Source organism: Impatiens glandulifera, unplaced genomic scaffold (assembly GCF_907164915.1).
Source record: "Impatiens glandulifera unplaced genomic scaffold, dImpGla2.1, whole genome shotgun sequence".
Lineage (NCBI taxonomy): Eukaryota > Viridiplantae > Streptophyta > Magnoliopsida > Ericales > Balsaminaceae > Impatiens > Impatiens glandulifera.
The window spans coordinates 1-25,020 of NW_025919794.1; the positions used below are offsets into that span (position 1 = coordinate 1).

The 25,020-nt window shown below is 31.3% G+C and overlaps 2 protein-coding genes across 2 annotated transcripts; one reads left to right on the forward strand and one right to left on the reverse strand.

Moving 5' to 3' along the window:
- Positions 1-483: 483 nt before the first annotated feature.
- Positions 484-3,577, forward strand: LOC124918457 (putative ubiquitin-conjugating enzyme E2 38; the record flags this gene model as incomplete). Its single annotated transcript, XM_047458605.1, has 6 exons — positions 484-664; positions 802-896; positions 998-1,058; positions 2,194-2,333; positions 2,553-2,852; positions 3,485-3,577. Coding segments are annotated over 6 exons (870 nt in total), but the record flags the coding sequence as incomplete, so codon positions are not given.
- Positions 3,578-3,977: 400 nt separating this feature from the next.
- On the reverse strand, positions 3,978-22,346 carry LOC124918458 (ribulose bisphosphate carboxylase large chain-like). The gene is made up of 5 exons (XM_047458606.1): positions 22,278-22,346; positions 22,096-22,187; positions 21,973-22,042; positions 4,308-4,712; positions 3,978-4,007 (listed from the first exon to the last, which is right to left on the reverse strand). The coding sequence occupies exons 1-5, from the start codon at positions 22,344-22,346 to the stop codon at positions 3,978-3,980; spliced, it is 666 nt and encodes a 221-aa protein (XP_047314562.1).
- Positions 22,347-25,020: the final 2,674 nt, after the last annotated feature.

Genomic DNA, 25,020 nt, shown 5'->3' on the forward strand with positions numbered 1-25,020 from the left:
CTCAAACAAGGAAATTCAAAATCAGGTCTTTTGTTTACACATTTAGTCTATCGCTTTCTTTAATCACTACTTTTTCTCTGATCAAAGCTCTGTAGTAAATCTGGAATGTGTTTTCTTCTCTAGATCCTTTCTAGTAGGCAAGAGTACTATGTTTTGTGTTAAGTCAAATCGGGTCTTGCAGTTGCATAAACAAATTACTAGATAGATAGATATATGCTTCCCTTGGTGATTAGATAGCCTTTAAGCTTGGAAATGTCACTGGATTGAAAAGAAACCTAGTAATGTGTTTCAATTATGGTAGGTGAAACTTAAATCTATTGTTTCTCTTTTTTTATACTCATCAAATTCTTCATATTTTCACCATATTCTCTCAATCTGTCCTTATAGAGGCTATTTTGTATACCCATGTCTGTTCTGTTTATGGGTTTTTATGATTTGCTGAAATTTGCTTGGTGGTGACAACTTTTAATCTCTTTTCTTCAGGCACATATCATTGAGGAATTGGGGAAATCTGGATCTCATGAAAATAATTATGCTAGTTATCAAGATCTTTCAGATTATGATTATAGCGACGGATATGAATCGGATGATTGCCTCCGAGCGCTGCAAACTCAAGTAGATAAAGTTCTGGCGACAGTTGCTTCCCCCAATTATACTATTCCTAGTAAGTTTGTGATTTTGTCGTTTATTGAATCTTCGATTGAGTGTTGTGCATCTTGTGCTAGTGCAAAATGTGCAGTTATCCATATTTCTAGAAGGACAGTAGATCAGTTTTGGTTCTAACGATTCAATTAAATGCAGGTGGCGAAGACATGACCGAGTTTAAACATTATGGGAGATTCGATTTTGTGGATAGGTTTCCAAATCACTTCTTTGAAACATTGAATCTGCACAAGGTGAATTTATGTTAATTATCATCTTTGATTGTGTTCATGTGTATGTTGCACATATGCATGCTTATATATGTCAATTTTTTAATGAGCTTCTTTTGTGGCAGCCTTCGTCGATGTGGATTAAGAGAGTCCAGGAAGAGTTGAAATTTCTGGACAACATGCCAGGTGAGGAGTTTGCTTTATCTTCTTCTTCTTTATTCTTTTCTGGAATAAATCATGGAATTTAGTTTTTTAATAAAATTAAGAGAACTTACTACAATTGAAGGTGACAAGGGATCAATATTCTATTCTAGGTTATATAGTTAATAATTGAAACTTGAATTCTGGTTTATGTTCTTCAAAACTGAATATTTAGTTCTAGGTTAAGGTACTTCAGGATTAACTACATTATTACCATAGGAATAGTATTTTTTTCATACCTTAGTGCATAGTTGTCAATAGTGTATATCGCTCAATAACGTCAAAGTTGTTCATGGCTAAACTATCGCCCAATTATTAGTGCATAGTCAATAGTGTATATCGCCCAATTCTTAAACTTTAAAAAAGTTCAAAACATAATCTAAAGTTCATTGTCATATTTTTCTTCATCAAGATCAAGATCATATTCTTCATTTGAAATTGCATAATGCTCAACATCATTCTCTTCTTCACTTTTTTCATCAAAATCAAATTCATCTTTTTCATCTAAAAGATCAAATGTGTTTTAGATATTTCTATTAATCTATTCCCCCTAGACTTAAATGTGATTTCCTTTGAGCGTCTTAAAGGTTTAAAGGTGTAGATGAAGTTGTATTTGATTGCCTCAATCAATATGGAAAATGTTTCAAATGTGCCCAAGTGACTTTATGTTTTCGTAACTCGTTTAAATAAATTTAAAATAATAATAATTGTAACATAAGTTGTTTAATTGATTGACTTGTCCTTTTTTATGATGTTTATTTTTCTTTTTGATTTTGCATGTGATTCGGGTTTATAATTTTTGGCAATTATTATTAAAATTTGTGCATATCTAGTTCGATTTTCCTTCCCATATATCTTACATTTTTTTTTGGAAGTATAGGATATGTGTTGACTCATGTTTGCCTTGAATTGGATTATTACTTTTTCTTTTTGTTGATCTAACTATTTTTCTAACAGTAGTTTTTTGAATTTTATATGACTTATAGTTATAACTATTTGTGTTATAACTTGTATCAAGAAGATTTTAAATGATTTTATCATGAATATATCAATCAATTTTATTTCCATTAACTTGGTTTGTTAAAGAATTAATCATAAGTTAAATACCCATCTTTTGCAGACTCCATAAATGTTAAAGCATGTGAAGCAAGAATGGATCTTATCCAAGCCGTCATAGTGGGATCAGCTGGAACCCCATATCACGATGGTCTCTTTGTCTTTGATCTCGCCTTCCCTCCTTCATATCCAGATGTACTCCCGGTATGTTGGTCTCGGGTTTAAAGTTTATCTTTCGTTCACTTTTTAAAAAATAGTCGATACATAATCACACTAAAAGTTATTTAATCACACTACGATAAAACGTTATAAGAAAATAGAAGTCATCAACTTTTAATTATGTTTGTAACAATTCATATATTTATATTTTTGGATGTTAAAAGTACTTATACTAATATGTTCCTTTCAAAAATACTTTTTTAGACTGTTTACTACCATTCGGGTGGTCTTCAATTGAACCCAAACATGTCCAAAGATGGGATAGTGCGATTGAACACATGGAAGCTTGAGAAAGGTGAACCAATACCGAAAATGTCAACCATGGCACAAGTTTTGTGCTCCATACAAGTTCTGATTTTCAACTCTAAACCCTTTTTCAATGAACCTGGAAATTCAGAAATTTATGTTGGAAAAAAGGGTAAAAAGAAGTCTAAGGATTACAATGAGTCTGTCTTCATCCTATCACTAAAGACAATGATGAACACACTTACAAGCCCACCAGAGGTATGTATATGTATAATTTATAATTACTTCAAAATTATTTTATTAGTTTATGATAGTTATGTTTACACATAGCAATTTTTTTTTACTAGTAAAGTAAGAAGAATGACTTATGTATGTATAAATTGCTGGTAACATTTTTTTCTCTCTCAAATTTTAATTGACCGGTTAGATGTAGGATTTTTTTTTTATACAATAAAATTATTTGTATATAGGATACCATTTTTCCTATTTATTTTTTTTGTCTTAATCCATTTTTTTTAATTCCTATTTTGTGGCAATAAATTGGTTTGTTACGACGATAAACATGATTAAGAAATTTGGGATAAAACAAATATAGAGGTTGTGTCATTTAGACTCCTTTGCCAGGTGTATCATTTATTAATATACATTAAGCACATCCAATTGATGAAACGACCACCCACGAGTAACTACAAAAGTTAAAACGGTAAAATTTGTCGTTGATCAGACTACAAGACTTGATGTTTCTCCATATTGATGAAAACCATTAGTAACGAGAAATACTTGGTATTGTTTAGTAACTATTAACTTTATGTTTAATTTTAAAAGTTTATTTGCATCCAACAATATTTTGTTATGGCGAGCAAGTAACAACTGACGATGTGTGATTGTAGAGAAATATATTGAATTTAGAAACCATGGGAGAGCTTCATGCTAAATCTTTCTTGGCACTATTATGCATGTTGGTTCTAAAACGGAAGTGCTAGTAATAACATAGTTTTTAGTAGGAACATGAGATCGAGTACAAAGTCAACACAAGTTGAGTTGAAGACATCCATTGCGGTGATGAGATTTTGACATCATCTTCTATAAGTTTGGACTTTGTATTTACATTCTAGAATGAGTTGACATTCGATTCAACATGAAGAGTATGTAGAATTAACTTATACATGAGTGGTAAGAGAGACTTTGTTGAGATTTGTGTAGAGGAGAGATCAATATGTATCTCAAGGGAATTTGAACCAATGTTAGTGTTAGTCACATTTTGTGTTAATGTTGATGGGAGAGTGATATTGAGAACAATGTTTCATTAAAAATGACACTAGATATAAAAATACGACATATTTAAATATGTAGGCATTTATATATTTGTGAGAAGATCTATAATCAAGAAACAAACACGGATAGATCTAAAATCTAGTTTGTGTGAATTATATGGTTATATAATATAATAACATTCGTACTAAAAAAACTTTAATACTTTAAATGGAGATTTACGCTCTAAAATTTGTATTGGAAGTTTTATATCGCATATTTGGCCAAAATAACAAACATAATATGTGTGAGATAACCTCACATTAATATGTAAGGTTAAACTTTGTTTAGTTATGAAGAAGAGAGTTGGTGTTATATGTCATTAAGGTATAAATGATTTAAAATTACGATATTCTCCTTTTCAATTTATTTGTAATTTTTTGTTTTTTATTATTATTTTACAATAAAAATATATAGAATTTGTTGAGTTCGTATACCATGATTCTTCTGTCTATCAATAACTGCATGCATTGCACGGTGGATGTGAAGAAGTAAGCCATTATCTCGGCAATAATGAGCCAAGCTAGTATTTGCAGTGAATCCCCCTGTTAAGTAGTCATGCATTACAATAGGAACTCCTAATTCTCTGGCAAATACAGCCCTTTTGATCATTTCTTCGCATGTACCTGCAGTAGCATTCAAGTAATGCCCTTTGATTTCACCTGTTTCGGCTTGTGATTTATAAATTGCTTCAGCACAAAACAAGAAACGGTCTCGCCAACGCATAAATGGTTGAGAGTTCACGTTTTCATCATCTTTGGTAAAATCAAGTCCACCGCGGAGACATTCAGTTTCAAACCGATATCTCTAATAAACCTCGTACTCTCCCTTCTTTTAGAAATGATTCTCTCTTTAACACACCTTGTCACTTCAATTTCACATATTTTTAACATATATACCAATATGAATGATGACTATCTTCAGGAAGAATTGTTTTTTCAGATTAAAGAAGAAAAAAAAATTATCCGTCATTATTATTATATTATTATTAATTATTTTGATTTTTAATTAAAATACTTCACAGATTTAAACTTTTTAAGATCTTTATAACCATGAAGACAGAATATTTAGCAAAATAAAAATCAATTTTTCAGTTTTTATTATATAATGACTAATTTTGTTACTTTATTTAGAATTTTATTTTGAACATTAATTACCTATATTTTCTCCCAAATTATTTTGAATTATTTTCCTCCACTGCCATCTCAATATCTTATTATAGTTTTAATTTTGTTTCAAGTTATATTTGGGTTATTTTTATTTTGAACATTTATTTATAGATATTTCATGATTATGGATTACTTTGTTTCTTAATTTAATATATATATTTTTTTATATTTGATGCAGCATTTTGAAGAGTTGATTAAGTGGCATTTTCGTGTTCGTGCACATCATATTTTGTCGGCTTGCAAATCTTACATAGATGGTACTCAAATAGGGGCGTATGGAGGAGGATTTGTTGACGATGATCAATCTGGTCCAAGCAATGAGTTTAAGATTGCGTTGTGTGGAATGATGGATGGTTTAGTCAACAAATTTATTGATAACGGAGCAACCGACTGTGAGAAATTTCGCTACGTAAAGTGGCATCCATCTATAAAGTCTAATATTTAGATTATACAATTCAGTTCACTTCAAATTTTATATGACATTGGATCATTTCTTTTGTTTGTTTCTTCAAAAGGCACCTTTGATACTAAGACGTTTGACAACTTTTGTTTCAGATGATAGTTTTGGGATTATTTGATTGATTCAAATATATCCTGGATTCATTCATATTGGTTTCACAGTAAGTAAATGGCTTGAAAAGTTGTTATAAATGCAATTTCTCTATCAACTCGTCATAGTTATATAAAAAATGTGCTTGTTGGGTAAACTATTTCTGAGACTTTAGTGTCTGCGATAACATATAGAGTTTGGAAGATCTCCTTTTTGGTTGTAGTGTTATTTTTGATAGGATCTTGACCTACAATAGATGTATATTATGTGAATTGTGATGGTGTATGTGTTTTAAGGATGTAGAGTCTAATCCCAATTTTTGCTTCATTATCCAATCCTTCTATCAAACTCAATTGACAATATTTGAGTTATGCCCAAAATCAATGGGGCCGGTTATGAGGCATGAATTGAAGTCGTGTATCATATTTTGTTGAAAAATATGGCTATAGAGAATCTGAATCATTAACCTATTGGTAGGGAGGAGTTGTAAGCTTCTATGGGTGATCTCCATTAGAAGATATATATGTTTCTATTGGTGATCTTCCTAAGTTGAAGATTTATAAAAACACGCGATCAATTCATGTTCGTTTGCTTCCCTTCTTTGCCTTTGACTCTGTTGGGATGATTCTAATACACTTTTTATTCATCTTTTTAAATACTTGATTCCCTTACCACATTAGTTCCAACAGTTTCTTTATAAAAACCACATGTGTTTTATGTTTTAAAAAGTTTGTTAGTTGATTGTTTCAAAGATTGAATTGTAATTTATTTTTATGTTTTAACCAAAATTTACTACCCAGAAAAGCTAACCCACAATATCTCTATCTAATTGATTTGCAATTAAAATGATCATTTAAAGGATTTTATGTAGGGAACAAAATGGAAAAACCAAAGGCAAAATAAAGTTAGTATTAATTTTCAAGCAATCTAAGGGTTTTTTTTTGGGAATTAAAAGAAAACTAACATATTATCCCACAGTCATAACCTGTTTAAACTCAAAATGTTTCCAAATAAAATTTAACTTGTGACATTTTAATCTCTTAAACCGACTCTTACACTAGACTATATTGGTGGGTTCCAATAAGTTTTTAAGCTAGCCTAATTCATAATTTTTTATCTATCATTACTGGAGTTACTAATAAGTTATTTCTACTATATCAAAATCATGTAATTTTACCTGGCTCCTAAATAAAACAAGGATAAAAAGATTAATTTGAATTCTTACTATAAAGTTATATATATATTACATATTACAAATGATGAATACTCTCCTTAGTTAGAAGAGTAATAAATTAAATAGCCTCTCTTTCAAAAATAGATTGCTGCAGAGAAAAAAAACACAAATATAGAAATAGATTTAGAATCATTTGCATATAAATTAAGGAATTAAAGCATGCTTACTTTAAGTACTAAGAAGAGCATCAATTAATTATTTGACTCCTCGATTTTGTTCTGCACAATTAATTAATTCATTAATTTATAGCCAACCCAACATAACTATAATTTATTAACACAACTTCCCGTATATGAATGATGTCTCCATTTTCATTTCAGCAAAGAATGCCTCCAGAACAAATGCTACAACCTGAAAGTAAACCGAAAGAAAGGAATAAAACTGGGACTTATAACTATTAGTAATAATTAGTGACTGATCAGACTAACCAGATTTAGAAGCATTAAAACTGTAATCAGATAGAAACTGACAAAGTATGTGTCCAATAGGTTTCTGTCAGATCCTTGTAACTCTGACATTAAACAAAATAAAAGATTATAACTTATTACCCTGTAACATTAATAGTATTATTTCTTATTACACCTCCTGAATATGAGAGCTAACTTTAGAAGCATAAATGCATCATTTTTCCTATTATTAATAGAAAGTTATAAACTTTTAACTTTTATAAATAAGATAGCCTATCACCAACAAACAAACTTGCACGAATTTTGGAAGAGTTTTCAAGTCCTTGAACAATTACAATAGAGGAGAATCACCACCTATTTTTTTTAAATGTCAACTTTTATTAAAAAAAACAGACCAAAATGCGTTTAAACGTTACAAAAATAAAGAAAAAAACAAAAAAACAATAAATAAAAAAAGTAATAATTTTAAATGCGAATATGATTAAAAAAATTCTCATCCAGTACAAGCCATTTTTTTCGAATTGAGGCAAACACGTGTAACATAAATAATTTGAGACGCTCGTATCCATATCTTTTTCCTTCGAAAACTCTTCTGTTTTCTTTCTATCCAGATTGTCCACCACATGATGAGGGGAATTGGTTTTCAGTCGTCCGCGATTTTGTTGCTAGAACTCAATTCAATCCATTTGACCCAGAAGTCATCGACTTTTGATGGTGTATCACATTAAAATTGAAAAAGATTCTACATAAAAGCGCACATGCTCTTGGCAATGTCACAATGAAGAATAATGTGATCAATGGATTCTTATTTTCAAACAAATGTTGCATCGCAAGCGAGATGAAATCCTTTATTTTTTAGTTTGTTAAATGTCAAGACTTCTCCATTGATAGCTTCCCAACAAAAAAAAGAGATTTTTGATAGATTTTTTTTATTTCCACACCACTTCCAAGGAAATCGGGATGAAATATTTTTGGAGAGACGCGTGATAAATGTAGTTAGTTTTAAAATCGCGAGAATCGGACAAAGAAAACTTGTTGTTAGTCTCTAGGTCAATCAAAACGTTGGTAAGAGCATATATGATGAGATCTCATCTTCCTTCTTTTTCGATGGAAAATCGTCTATTTAAAGGAATTCTCCAAACAATTTGATTAGATGTGAGACGAAAATAGTCGACCACTTTAGCCTCATTTCTATTAGAGATCTCAGAAAGATCATAGTAAAAGTTTGATAATTTTCCGCTGGGGTGCCATAGATCATTCCTATGAAGTTGTCTCTACTGATCATAAAATAGGGTATGAATAGAAATATAAATACGAATAAGATAATGCGACTTTAATTAATTATTAGAAATTTGTTATTTTTTAATATATCTGAAAATAAAACATTGAAACATACTATGTGAAGAAAGGTTTTTCTAGAGGTATTTGTAATTTAGTATTCGGTGAGAATAGATTAGTTGTGAAACAATTTTTCTGTAACACATGAACAAAATGAAAATCAATTTTTATGTATATTTAGTTAGGAACATTAAACACTATATTAGAAGATAAACAAATAAATTCAATATTGTCACACCATAGTGTATGTGAACGACTCTTAATTCATTAAATATGATTGAAGTTACATCTCAGTGCACAATATTATGAGATTAGGCATCTACTTATTGTTTCTTTTAATATTCAAAAGAAGATGAAAAATATTAAGAAAAATGCAAATAACTTGTTATTGATTTCGGTTATCTAGACCACCAACCCAATTTGAATTAGACTAGACTGTGAAGCTCAGATTTTGGGTGCACTGTATAAATAATCCATGATTGAGATAATCCATGATTGAGAATATGTCGTAGGTATCGAAAAATATATTCGACATCAATCCAATGATTTGTAGATTGTGGAATTAGAAATTGGATCATCATTATGTTAAGAGAGAAAAGAATTTGAATCAATAGGTATGTTGGTGGTTTGACATGATGCATATTAGCACATGTAAGAATTTCTTGAATGTATTTTGTATGAGATATGAGAAATGCTAAAGAAATACACGTTGTTTTCATCCAATCTATGTGTCCGAGATCTTTGAATGTAAATATATCACTCAAACGTTTGATTGTTGTAGAGATATGATCTTACTCATGAAGATTATATTATTTGCAAGAACAATGATATATAAAGTTGCTTCGGTAAATCCATGAGGAATGTAACATATAAAGCTCGAGGGATCTGTTTTGTGGCAAAAATTGGTTTGTAATGACGACAAACATGATTAAGAAGTTTGGGATAAAACAAACCTAGAGGTTGTGTCGTTTAGACTCATTCGCCAAGTGTATCATGTATTATATTAATAATTATGCATATCCAATTGATGAATCAACCACCCACGAGTAACTACAATAGTAAATTGTCGTTGATTTGACTACATGACTCAATGTTTCTCCATAATCAATATTAGGTTTTTGATGAAAACCATTAGTAACAAGATGTACTTTTTATTGTTTAGTAATAATTAACTTCATGTTTAATTTTAAAATTTTATTTGCATCCAACAATATTTTGTTATGGCGAGCGTGTAAGAACTAACGATGTCTGATTGTAGAGAAAGATATTGAATTTAGAAACGATAGGAGATCTTAATGCTGAATCTTTGTTGGCACTAGTCGAACATGTTGATTCGAAAACGGAAGTGTTTGTAATAACATAACTTTTAGTAGGAACCATGAGACCGAGCACAAGTCAACACAAGTTGAGTTGAAGACGTCCATTGAGGTGATGATATTTTGACATCATCTTCTATAAGTTTGAACTATGTATTTCAATTCTAGAAAAAGTAGATATACGTTCAACCTTAAGAATGTACATATAATTAGCTTATATACGAGTGGTAAGATCTTGTCTCCCATTGATGCGACAAACACACTGAGAGAAGTGATGGTCAAAGGAATCAGTTATACTGAGTCAAATCGGTTGAGTTTACCCCGATCAACGTTAATCAACCTAGGGTTCAATGTGCCTAGCTTAGTCAAACGAGCTGAAAAGGGCGCTAAATTTGAAAATTCGGAAATCACATCATCGTCTTCCTATAAACATACATCATTGGGGTCTTTATTGCAGCGGTCACTAGATTCTGAGTTCATGAAGAAACCCATGAAGGTGTTCTTCATTTGGTCATTCGAAAATTTTGAAAAATACGGATATGCAATATTTTTTTTGAAAAATCCTCTAGGGTGCAAAACTTAACCAATATAAGTGATTTCAATTGTTCTGGAATTTAAGAATATACTCTACAATTTCTCTTATTCCGATTTTCGAAATGAGATTTTGAACTCCACGACATTTCGAAACAAGGCATGATCTTTATCATGAGTCCAAAAGTGACCACTCTTCAATCAAAAAATTATTCTCAAAGTGGTAGTGCTCTATAGTTGGTGTTTTTACCTTATGCATCAAGCTAAGACATATCTCGATTGAATGACATTGGTCTTAGTGTTCATTCAAAGTATAAGGGACCTTCTATGTTTACACAAGTTGATGTATGACTCTCAATTGTCCAATTTATGAAATCACAAAAAAAAATGAATTCAATTTTAAAAGTACGTATAATAAAATTAAATGTTAAATGTTGAATTCACAAAAATAAATCATGAATACACAACAAAATAAACCTGAATAAACCAAATAATTTATTTGGAAGTTAATTCAATAAATGTAAAATTAAACCATGAAAAAAATAATTAAAATACTATTTTAACATGCATAATTTGTTTAATTTTCCAAATTAAAATTATATTTTGAAATGTTTTTACTATATTCCTCCATATGTATTGCAGGATTACCTATTCTAAATTTTTAATCTGATTTTAAATAAATTATCAAATGAACCTAATTAAAATAAACAATTAATAACTTATTAGTTTTGTTAATAGTTTTGGAATTCAAGTGATTCAATCGTTTATGCCAAAGCCAGTTTGGATCATTTCCGGCTATCATACACACAGGTTTTTCGAAATCAGTTTTCCAATCAACTTTGTAAATGTTTCCTATCCGGTTACCGGTTAGAAGAACATCGTTGTTTTGGTTTTTAACTAAGCATGAGTTTTTATGAAATTCTACTTTGTATCCCACATCACACATTTGGCTTATGCTTAACAGGTTAAAGCTTAGTTTTTCTACCAATAATACATTATTTATGGATAATTCACCATGGACAATCTTACCCTTGCCCACGGTTTTACCTTTTGAGTTATCCCCGAATGTGATAAATGCTCCAGTTTTGTACTTGATGTCTGTAAGTAGCTCCTTGTTTCCGGTCATATGCCTTGAGCATCCGCTGTCCAAGTACCATTCTGAGTTCTTTAGCCGGTTGCTTCTCCTGACCTGTAACAAACAATTATTTACACCCTTTTGGTACCCACATTTAGTTGGGTCCATGGTTGATTAGTCCCTTTGGGATCCAGACTTGAATGAGTCGGATCACTTTCCCGGTTATTGTTTTGATAATATTTGGCTTAACTTCTTGGCTGTTGCTCAAGAATGCCTTATGTGGTGATGGACTTCTTTGATGTCGGTTTTTATTAGATTTACTTGGTTTCCGGTTGACTTTCCTTCTTTCAGGATGAAGCCATTTTTCAGATTCGTTAGGACTCACATACTTAAGCGTTTCTTCCGGTTTTAGGTCATTTTCGGTTTGTGAACTTTTAACAAATTTTATAAATGAAGATTATTTTTCGTGAGTTTCATCCCGTTAGGTTGTTTTGTTTCATTTTGTTTATTTGGTTCATAACCGATACCATACCTACACTTCGGATGTCTTTTATAGTTACACATTTGTTTTACAGCTTGACGTGATCTCTCCCACGCAGCTGTGACGTACATTGCTCGTTCATCGGTTTCGGTTACCGGTTGAACTGTCTTCTCATTATCGGAGAATAGTTCATCCATTTCATATGTTTCGATTTCGCATGTTTTATCGTATACATAATTTGTTTGTTCGGTTTTAGGTTCTACAGGAGTTGGTATGTACGCAGATATGTTTCTGAACTCAGCAACCATTTGGTTGAGTGCAGAAACTAGATCTTCTTTTGTAAACTCATCAGAAGAGAAGTCAAATACCTCTTCGTCGTTTGCCATGAAGCAGGTTACTTTCTCTTCGCCATCTTCATTGTCGGAGTATGCCCACTCGCTTCCACCATCAGATGCAATGAGTGCCTTTTGAATCTCCTTTCCTTCATCAGCATGTTGATCATCATTCCTCCGGTAGTCGTTTCGTTGATTGTTGTTGTTTCCCCGATAATTATTCCCTTGGTAATTGTTTCCCTGATACCGGTTGCCTTGATAGTTATTCCCTTGATAATTATTTCCTTGATAGTTTCCTTCCGGTTTTCTATCGTCTCTTCTTGGTTTTCTACACTCTGACCTGAAATGTCCAAAACCATCACAGTTATAACATCTCTTGTTTGATTTATCTACATAATTATAATTAAAATCATTATTAGATGGTGGCTGGCTCTTCTTCATGAATTTCCCGAATTTCTGAGCTAGCATTGCCATCACATCTTCGGTAATTTGATCGGTGTTTTTGACTGGAGCGGTGCGGTTGATACTTGAGCCGCCGGTTCCACCGATGTAACCAAAGCTCTAGTTGCAGTTGATGTGGATGCTTCATCTTCGATCCGAGACTTGATCTCGAATTCGTAGGCTTTCAAGTCCTCAAACACATCATGCAGCTTCATCTGCCCAAGGGTGCTTGACTCCCTCATCACCATGGTCTTGATATCCCACGTGCTTGGCAAGGATCTTAGAGCTTTGATGATCACTTCTCGGTTGTCATATTTCTTTCCGAGTGTTTGAAGCTCGTTGACTACACTGGTGAACCGGTTGCTGCCGGTCGAGCCCAACTTCGCTACTCGCCGGTTACACCAAACTCACACTTTGATGTAATACAACACAAACACACACACAGAAAGTTTCCGGTTTTAGACACACCGGTTTTACAGTATATAGGACTTTATCTCTCTAGAATTTAATGTTTTTTACAACTTTCAGAACTAATGATTTTGTAACTTGTTGTTGCTTGTGCATTAAATGAAGACGTTTAATCCTCCTTTTATAGCTGAAAGTTTCCAACGGTTACTTTCTTCTCTCTCCTGCGGATTGGTCGATCGTCATCACGCCTGTTGCAGAAAAGGTTGCTTGCACGCTTCACTTTCCTCAACACCTAGCATTCATGCAGGTAGTTCTGAGCAAAAGATGACGTAGCCAGTTTTCAGATTTGGACACGTGTTGAACATGCACTTCCGGTTGTCAATTTCAGATCAATAAAGCATCATTGCTTTCCTCGCATGCTTCCGATCGGATCCGATCTTCTTTTATTCTTTCAAGACACGTTTCTTCCGTCATGGTACGTCACTCTTGAAGTTTGAATCTTCTGACTTTTGATCTGAACCATCCGGTTTTTGTGTCTTGTGCAGTATGATCCGGTTGGAATGAAAGTTTCTGTCTTGGCTAACCGGTTGCTTGAGAAGGTGAAAACCGGTTCCTCTGATCTTTAACTTTGATCACTTGAAACTGGTTTCTTTGAGTTGTAGTATCAGCCGGTTTTACAACGCCAACCTGTTCATACGGTTTTAGAAGTACCTGCACACGAAGATTAACTTCTGTTTAGTTCGTCTGGCCGGTTCCAAAATTAATCTACTTAATTTTTCTATCAATTTCTCCCTTTTTGATTATTTAGAATAAATATTCAAAACATGTAATGTGTGGCCGGTTCCAAAATTAATCTACTTAATTTTTCTATCAATTTCAATGACGAAAGACATTCAATAACTCTTCCCAATCTTTGTTTATACCCGTTGAGATATACAGAATGTAAAATTAACAATTCTTTATTATGTCAAAAATATCTTTACCCTTGTTTTCCACAAAGTGAATGTATTATTTTTCAAGTTCAACAATCGACTGAAACCAAATTACTGAATAGACCCAAGACAAACTTTTATCGTCTACTTTTTCAAAATCAGATATCTATCGAAATTGAGGACACCCAAAACGAACTTTCATCACCTACTTCCTCAAAAAAAGATATCGATTGAAATCAAGAAAACCCAAGAGAACCTTTATCGTCTACTTCATAACAAATAAATTAGGTTATCACGACATCTTTTTTCTCAAGCTCAAGATTTGACAAAGCATTTGTCACTCATCTTGCTTTGAACGTTGTACACTCAACCAACTTGAACCTCATGCTTCTTCTTGAACAAATTAACTTACAATCTACTAGTTTTATAATCCAAAAACGACTAGCAATCCAATAATATTATTTCAAGATTCACTGTCTCTCTTCAATTGTCTTCAATAATGTTTCAAATGATCATCTATAGTTTCTCTGAAAGAAATCGAATATCATTCAATTTGAATTGATCGAACCTCTCATCTAGCTCCTTTTTCATGACTAGGAATCTCATTCAAGGTCTCAATCATCTCCTCAATAAGATGAAAAATAAATCATCTCATTCATCTAAACTATGATCCACAATATATAGACAATTAAGATAGAACAAAAGAATTAATAAAATCATCACCTTCGAATTAACCGAGTCTCCCATCTAGCTCATTTTTCATGACTAGGAATACCACTGAAGGTTTTATTTATCTTCTCACATTTGAAGAAAATGCAATGATTTCTTATTGGTTCGTTTGAGAGTTGATCTCAAGATTTCTCCACCTCAACTTATAAGTGTTTTTCACTAGTCTTCATCTTCCTAGTCTTCATTCATATTTTGTGTTAACTAGAATTGTGTCAATTCTTAATCACCCACTGTTAGGATTGGGATCAACGATAGAGACGGGGGTATGACTACGTTGAATGCTTACACACTTCGGCTGATATTAACTCTGTTAGAAGCTAATATCGGTTTCTATTCGCAAGTCGTCACAAACTCTTGATCGAGTTCAAGTGCGGAAATGTTTGTTTAGACTTGAAGCAACAAGTGAAAGGAAAAAACACACAACACAAAAGAGTTTATGGATGTTCGGAGTAAAAACTCCTATGTCACCCTTTCTTCTCAAAGATGTGAAGGATATTAACTAGAAGATTTGGTTTGAATACAATACTTGTACAAACCCAATCGAACAACTATGACTTAGACACTGCCTGTTTGCGAACTCCTAGCACACACTATGTTGAACAGAAGAAAACTCTGTCTACTTACACTACTGAGAACTCACGCAGAATAAACAGAGTGTAAAACAACTTTAATACTCTAGCACACTTGTAAACTTTTAACACTTTGATAGCTTGAGAGAGTAGTGAGGAAACTGGTGTTGATCTTTATGCAAAAGTTGTTCAAAAGGTTGTTAGAACGATTGTAAAAAAGTTGTGAAGTACGTTGTCCTCAGTCTTCTTAAATAAGCAAGCTGCAACGCGCATATTTGCTTCACCAACAAACATATTTGCTTCAGAGGACACCAGTCCTAATTTGATTGGTTGAGTTCTAGAATGGTACATCAGAGAGGATCATCTTTGATCTTGTCTTTACTTGGGAAAAGTAAGCTAAATTGTCATTAATTGTATTACGATGTACGAGGAACGTACAACTCAGAAGGTTTGACTTGTCTTGGTTTATAGCAGTCTTTTATAAGTCTGATTATGCAGCTGTGTCAGACTGCCTATAACAAATGCTTATTTGGGAATTAAGGTTGATCAGGTATATGAAGGTGCTTATCCAAAATGCCAAACTTGGAAAATACCGGAGGTGCCTTATCTAGAGCCGAAATAATAAAGTATCGGGGATGTTTAGCATAAAGCCAAATTGGTAAAATACCGTAGGCGTTTATCCAAAAACCGATTTAGATAAACTAGTAAGTGTGCCTTGTGGTAAAATATCGATCTTAATATAGAACCGGAAGTTCACAAACTACCAGATGCGTTCCAATATAAAATTGAACTATAGAAAATCGGATGCGCTTCTTATAAAACCGAACTTGCAAAATACTGATTTCATATACTACCGGATACGTCTTCACATAAAACCAATCTTCTAAAATATCGGACACGCCTTTGATATAAAACTGATGTTATAAACTACTGGATACTTGTTTACAAGAAACCGATCTTGTAAACTACCAGAAGCATATAATATTGAATACGTCTCTTAAATTACCGAAGTATAAACTACTGGTTGCGCTTTTATAAAATACCGAATTCACAAACTATTGAACGCGCTTACAATATAATACAGAAGTGTAAAATACCGATTTGGAGATAAAACCGGAAGCGCCTCTTTGCATAATACCGAACTTGATCAAGGGTCGATTTTGATCAATTACCGGACAACTTTTTCCTTCCGGTTTCTTCAATCTATACAAGATTAATTTAACGAAATTCAGTTCTTATTTATACTAGGAATTGATTAACTATTTAATCTAACACCCGCCAACTCAATGCAATCTTATAATTTGGCTCGAAGGATTGCCCTATTAACATGTCGATAATGTTGTTATCGATAAACACCATTTTGATAATAACTTTCCATACTTGATCATGTTTTTTTCAAGTATAAAACACATAATCTCACCATCCTCTTCATCTTGATTCTCTGTAAAAAGATACAAAACTTTTTGGCAAACAAGTCAAATAAAACTAAAATTAGGCATACACTTTGAGCCCAAGAAAAACCAACTTCGAAACGTCCAAACCTTGATCCGACTGTTGAAAATGTAGAGGAATTATTTACCAACCTCTCGACAAAATCTCAGCGCAATCGGACTTCGTTTGAATCTCCAATCAACAGTTTGATGAACTCTACGCGGTTGTCTGCGAAAATATGCTGCTAGATTTTCTCTCTATCTCTCTTTTAATTTTTGACTTCTTCAATAACCATTTTTTAAAATAAAAATCTTTCCAAACTTATTTTAGCCGAGAATTTCTTCAAGTCAAAACCCTCAACATAGTGAAATAATGTCACTCATGTATGTCAAGACAACAATCGGTTATAATAAAACCTCCAACTAATTTTCAACAAGCATGAAGATGTATCGTTTGTTCTCCACATTTTTCTAGCCAAATCTTGCATAGAAAAAATCTAACAAACAATGTATATGATTAGTGAACCATCAACTCATACCTTAAAAATTATCATTCTTAGTAGAACACTTGAGGCATCAACACCCACTTGACAACTTTGCACCAGCACTTACCGGGATTGTCAAACAAAACATACTCACAAGCTTTGATGCAAATCCAAATCCGACATTTATACACATATATCAAAACCACAGTCTGCAAAAAAACCATTAAGTCACCAGCTTTAATTAAAAAATACTTTATATGTTGCATCAACTATTTTCCACAATCTACAACATTGAATAAATATTCCACCTTCTTTACCAACTCCAATTTTCAATCTCCATATGAACGAATATCAAATCTCTTAACAGATATATCACAAATCACCATCTTTGAGAAATTTAAGTCAAATAAGCCACAATTCAAATCCAAGATCAAAGCATACAAAGCTTTGAAATTTTGATTAAAATCAAACAAAGCTTTACTTTTGAAAATTGGAATCAAATAGGTCTTAAACCTATTTTATAAAACCAAACGAGACTTAAAGAAAAAGTCTTAGTTGTTGACCGCTTCAAAGATTTCTGGCTCCTTCTCTCTATATTTAATATCTATATATATGGAATATATATGGAGATATATTTTTTTTTTCTTTTTTTATATTTTAATAGACCAAATTCCCATATTAAAATAAGTCAAAAAATATACCTCATCTTCTTCATTCTGGTGTCGCTGCTTACACGACGACTTTTCGTCACCTACACTAATTGGCGCCTTCGAGAAGAACAAAAGACCCATTGTCTTCTTTTCTCTTCTTTTCAAGACATCGTCACCCAAAACTAAAAAATATTTTAACGACCGTTGACATCTCCTTAGCAACTGAAGATTTCGACACAAATTTTCACAAAAGCTAATTTTTTTACAACCAATGTTGTTTTCTCAAACAACTAACAATCTTCAACAAAAGCACAAATATTCAACAACTTTTCAATGGTGGTTATAGTTTTTATTATACATGCATAAATAGATTATGATAAATATTCTGAAAACATGCTCTGATATCACTTGTTAAGAAAAGATATAATCTAAATACACAATAAAAAAAGATATAGCAATAAAGTGATAAAGAATAATAAAGAACACAAGATATAACGAGGTTCGGCCAACAATGCCTTCATCCTCAGGGAGTCATCCATTCTATTGATTTTCCATTAAATAATGGTCCAAGTAACCCTATGTTACAATGTCTTTATTTATATAGGAGTATATCAAAAACCAAATAGACTAAACTAATATTCTTAAGCCCGATAAAGGCTTAAAGCCCATTAAAATATATAAACTTTAATAAAATATGAGTACAAACCCAACTATGAGTACCGAGTTGAAAAATGAAACAATCAATTTCATTGAATATGAAAATAAAACGAGGAGTTAGAACGCTCAAATTTAACATACTCAAAAAGAATGTTAGTATATATAAAGATTAAGAAGATGGATTTCCAGTAAAAATAGTTTTTCTCTAGAGGAGATAAAAATAGACGATGAAGATGATACGGTAGGAGGAGATGCAAGTTGACTCCAAGGTAATGATTCCTTTATGAAATTTGTGAACAAAATTGGTTGTTTCATTTTCATAAGGTTCTTGGTCTAAGGAAAGCATGCGAAAGTTTTGAGAAATGGAGAATTGGCAATGAAAATCTAATTCATACGACCATGATCTTGTGGTGAGTCATCTTTTATTTGCAGATGATACGTTATTGTTTATAGAGGCAATGAAGTATTATCTAACTAGCATTATGGAACTCTACTCGAGACTATGTTTGAATGCGGAAAAGATCGTCTTGATACCTATTGGGAAAGTGAGGAATGTTGTGATTTTAACTGATTATTGACATCTCAAGTTGGCTTCGCTCCCTACCAAATACATTGGATTTCCAATGGGGCAAAATGTCAGAAGATGACAACATGGAATCCGGTCATTGAGAATATGGAGAAAACCTTTATGTATTGGAAATCAATTAATGTTCAAAGAGGGAAGGTTAGTACTTGTAACTAAAAGGGTTTCAACAATTCAAATTTATTACATGCCTTTAAGTAGATTTGCTCCCACTGAAGTGACGGAGAAATTGAAAGCTATGTAGAAAAAAATATTTGGGGTCACGGCGAAAAAAATAGTTGTAGGTTCTTGTTGGCATCGTATAAGATCAAGAGACCAACTGAAAATATAGGATTTATTGTCATTGACTTGAAAATGTTCAATAATGGTTTTATGGAAAATGGTTGTGAAGATTTGGAAGAGGTTTTTGTGAAGAATGTCATTATCGCAAAATTTAGGGCTCATGAAGTGGATGATTCATTAAGAAACTTCTTATTTGTCAATAGATGAATTTTTCTTATAGGATGAATTCTCTAATTTTCCAAAGGTAAAACTAGGGAATGGAACGATAATTATAGGAGATATGATGTCAAATGATTGTTGACAATGGAAGAGTTCAAGTGAGAACTTGAGGAAAAGCTTTTATGTTTTCCCTATCAAAGGGATAGAGACTAGTTCAAATGGAAAAGACTATGGTTTCAAGGTTTTCTTGCATTCTTTGCTTGTTTTCCATTAAACAATAAATGAAAAGAAGTTCATCCAAAAGACATTTTCAAGCTACATGTGTCTATGATGTCCTTTCTCCTTGGAGGTGTGAAAATTGGAGCCATAAAGATTGGGGATGGTATTAGGGATCATGTATCATTGAAAAATCTTTGAAAATTTCTCTAACACATAAAAAGAAATAAGTATAAAAGGCCATTTTGAGGATGCTCTATAGTGCATTAGGTTGAAGAGAAATAGGTTTGAGAGAAATAAAAGAGTGTTGCAACAATGACGTGGAGAAACCTAAGTTCTAAGTTGATGGTTAACCTGATCACCTTCATTGGGTGGAGCATGAGAGGGGAGACAGAGATAATTTATATTTTATTATTTCGGTTACATTCTCTTCTCTGGTATTATTTAAATTGCATTTCACACACTTCAATTTATATAAACATTATCTTTCAGAAAAAAATTGATAACTCACATTAATATGATATTCGTCGCATTTAGCTCTTAATAATAAATGTGTATCACTCTAAGGAAAAATATTACCCAAGTATTAACCGAGATAAAAGTTATTGCCGCAAACAATTATAAGACTAATGAAGTATGTGGTTAGAGTCTTTAGCTAATGTTGAATTACGAATGAAATGAGAAAATATGTGTTTTCTGATATATTATTATTATTATAGATAATCCATATAACATATTTATACCATTTTAATCAAGATAAATTTGAATGTCTAAAATATCATAATAATTTCCCTAAATATGCTAATTAGAATTCTAAAATATTTAACAATATATAAAAATAATTAAAATAAATCTAAATGAAGAAAACCTAATAACTATTTTTACACCCTTCAAAGTTCCTACCGAATAACATATTCTTTAAACTAAGAAAAAAAATCCAGTGACTTGATTCAACCCAAATGAATATGTTAGAAAGTAAAAAAAATGAGAGGTAGAGGACAATCGCTATACATGTCAAGACTCTTATAGGGAGGTGGGTCACGGAATGTCTGCAAATTGTCGACCACTAGACTGACGTAGTCGGAGCTGAAGTATTTCAAACGTATGACAATGGATTTCCTTAGAAATTGATGTAAATACTAAATTAGTAGATTTAATGATAATCACCAAACGAGAGTTTCATAGAATTTCTATATAGCAGCGTATGTTAGATTGACATAGTCCGCACTGTAAGACAGTAGATATTCTGAGGAGGTAATGTAAAATTTTAAATGTTGAAAAGTTGTCTTGAAAAAAAGTAATGCTAAAAAATTGACTTGTTTGAATTTAAGTAATAATGGTCTTTATAGAAAAAAAAATATTTCCATTTTATTTAGTTAATTAAATAAATACTAAAAATATATATAAAAAATAAAAACTCTAGGGCCCAAAACATACGATTTTATGTAGTAGGTAAGGTCCATGCAGCATTAATGTCTAGTGTGACAATATCTTGATGATAATGCTAGACTATCAGAGGGTGAGATGGTGATGTCGAGTTTCCTTGGATAAGACATCATACTTTGTTCATGAATGATAACTTTCATCAAATTTAAAAGACAAGAAAATGCTAGTGTTCTAGATTATTCTTCTTATTAAAAATAAGAAAAAATAATCAAAATAAATTTTGTCATAATTTTGCAAAAAAGTAGATTTGTTGGAGTATTTTTAGTATGCTTTTATTTTGACTATTTAAAAAATAGAGAAAAGAAGAGAAGAAAAATAAACCTAAAAAACTCAATCATTCCCTTTCTCCAAAGGTCATTAAAGCCCAGTTTACTTCGAGCTCATAACTTTTGAAGATTCAAGCCTGTTTTTGAGCAGTTATATAAAAATTAACATCCCAATTTAGTCTAAGGTCAACTTTGTAACATTGACTATTGTTAATCTACCGACAGCCTCTTTGCAAACACTCCACGACACCTCTCTACGAGAGTCTCGACATCGATCTATGATATGGTTATTGTCTTCAAAGTCACTCAAATTGGTGATGTACTTTTGTAAATCAGCTAATTCTTATTTAGCCAAAAAGAAATTAAGAAATATGAATTTACCTTAAATAGTCTGGCAGCTTTCGAATCACCAGTATCTTCTTCAAGACTTTCTTCCTTTCCAGAGCCAAGTCTAGTTGACACATTTTCTAAAGAACTCAAGGATAATTCAAGGTCGATGACCACCTCTTTGTTTGCTGAGAAACTGAAACTGCTCTCAACATTTGACTTTGCTTGCTATCCAAGGACTGAAAAGCAATATCCTGGATTCTTCCAACCTGAATAATTACTAACATGTAATCCAGAACTGAATGCTAAAATCTTCTGGCCAATTACTTGGCAACAAATTAATCATCAAATCTACAAACCTTGTGTGCATCTTCACTGTAACAAGAAAATATCCATCCAATGAAGCCATAGTCTTGAAGCTGATACATTGCTTGAGTTCGAACATCTGCAGTCAACAAAAGGTAGTAAAATACATTTTACATGATTTGCATAAATGAGACAGCAAATTATTAACTCAAAAAAATGTTGAGATAAAGCAAAAATGTAAATAGTCATGAGCAATCTTACCCAGTAATGAAACTCATTATTGCAAATATGTGAAGTTAATAAAAAAAATAAAAACAAAGAAAATAGTGATAATGCAACATCTCCACCTCCCAAGTTCATAACATAATAAAATATGTATTTCCAATTATTTTTGCAGTATTAGTGTTGGCAAGCCAAACCACTCGGTTCATTATGCAAATGAAATTGTTTATTCTGTGTTTATAGACTAATAGAATTGTCTATTACAAGCCTATTGCAAATTGATATGTTTCCTCCCGTCTTCCACCTCATCTGTAACTAAAACTCCATCCCCAGGGACGTATTTACTTGTGAGCTGAGGTGGGCTAAAAAGAAAGTGAAGAAATCTCATAAGAAGACTGTCTACCTAACTTTGTATTATATCTCATGTACACCACTCTCTTTGACAAAATATAATTTACTATTTTTTTATTTTATTCTTGAAAATTTTATAATCAAAATATTTTCTTTACTTATTTTCTCTTAATATATATTAAGTATAAATTTCTTAACAAAGTTAAAGTATTTCTGAAAAGTTGAATGTTTATTCAAATATAATATAAAGTAATTAAGATTTTTTTAAATTGGTTAAGATGATATTTATGAATAAATAGTATGAATAATTTTTATTTTTATATAAATGAAGTTCTAGGTGGTAAATGAAGAGGTAAATAATTTTATTTTTATAAAAACTTTATATGTTTGAGAAAAAATAATAATTATTTATTACTATTATAAAATATTTAGCCTTCTTATTTATAAATTTAAGAGTATTAGAGTTTATTTTATTTTATTATTATCATCTATTTTTTATTACTTTAAGTATTATAGAAAACTTCTATTCGTATCAAATAACTTGATTCAGAAAGAATAATAAATTTTCACAATTTTTAGAAGATAACAATATTTTGATTGAAACATCTCATACTTGTCGTCGTTCAATCCATGCACATCACCTATCATCTATCATGGTATGTTTAATGATTTTGATTTACTTTATTTTATTAAAAAATATTAATTTAGACGTTATCATTAGCTGGGTAGAGAACTAAACTTTGAATGATATATATAAGAGTTTATTTAAAATTATTAACTTAATCTAAATGTTGTTTAAACTAGTTTTTGTGTATAATTTACCTTTTTTTAAGAATAATTCTATCATATTTGCTATAGATGAGTAAATTTTTTTTTTCTTACTCATTAAAATTTCTTCAACAAAATGTATTATTTATTTATTTTAGCAATAAAACAATTAAAAGTTCGCAATAAAATGAAAGATGTCTCTCTTATTTGTTTGACACTTTGTATTGAAATTGATTTAATTAAAAATTTTAATTATTTAAACTTTATAATATAATATAATATATATATACATCATTTTAAGTCCACCCCAAATTTAGTTTCTAGATCTGTCCCTGTCCATCACAATTTAGAGATGGAGTTTGTGAGATGAGATATTTGGAAAAAGTTCTTGACAAGTAACTTGTAATAGCCCTGAACTTGTACGAGGTTTTTTATATATCCTTAAAATTGACGCAACTAAATCCACCCTTCCCTCACGAATAATTGAAACAGCCTTCAAATTCATATGACATGTAATTAACTAAACATAATTTACATGTCATCTTTATATCTTACATTTTAAAAAGATAGAAATTTTACACACAAGTGACATAATTAAGTCATATAATACTGATATAAAGTTCATTGATATAAAGTTCATTAGTAAGTATTATACTTAATAAAGTAACATTCAATTCAACGCAGTGACCTCACAAAAAAACATGCTCTTAAATATCATTTTTTTTCATTCAAAATAAATTAACAGATAATAAGTTCTTTAATATTAATAAAAAGTATACTATTCAATAAATGATAATCATGATGAATAGCCAAAGTTTAGTTTGACTATGTGATTCCATTTTTACAATATAAAATCAGATAATTATTCACATTCTATAATATGGTATCTTATAAGGTGATGATAACTAATTCCTAAAATTTAGGGATCTCAGAGGATTTATACTTCATCTCAAGTTCTAATAATTTAATACATAATAAGATAATAATATTTTTGATAGTGTAAGAAATTAAAATGATTTAGACATGATTAGTACTCATATGTCTCTAGCAAGTACAAATTTTGTTTAGCTACTGAAATAAATACTAAAAATAGAAACAAACTCTAGGGTCCAAAACATACGATTTATGTAGTAGGTGAGTTCTGTGCAGCATCAATGTCTAGTGCGACAGATTCTTGATGGTAACGTTAGACTATTAGAGGGTGAGATGGTGATGTCGAATTTTCTTCGAGAAGACATCAGAGTATGTTTATAAATGATAACCTTCCTTAAATATAATAAAATAAGAAATGTCAGTTTTCTAAATTTTCTAAATTATTCTTCTTATTAAAAAGAAGAAAAAATAATCAAAATAATTTTTGTCACAATTTTTTGGAAACCATCCCTTACAAGACTGATTTTCTTGTGTTACTAATCAGTTGAAGATTATCACCCATAAACATACTCTGACGTCTTA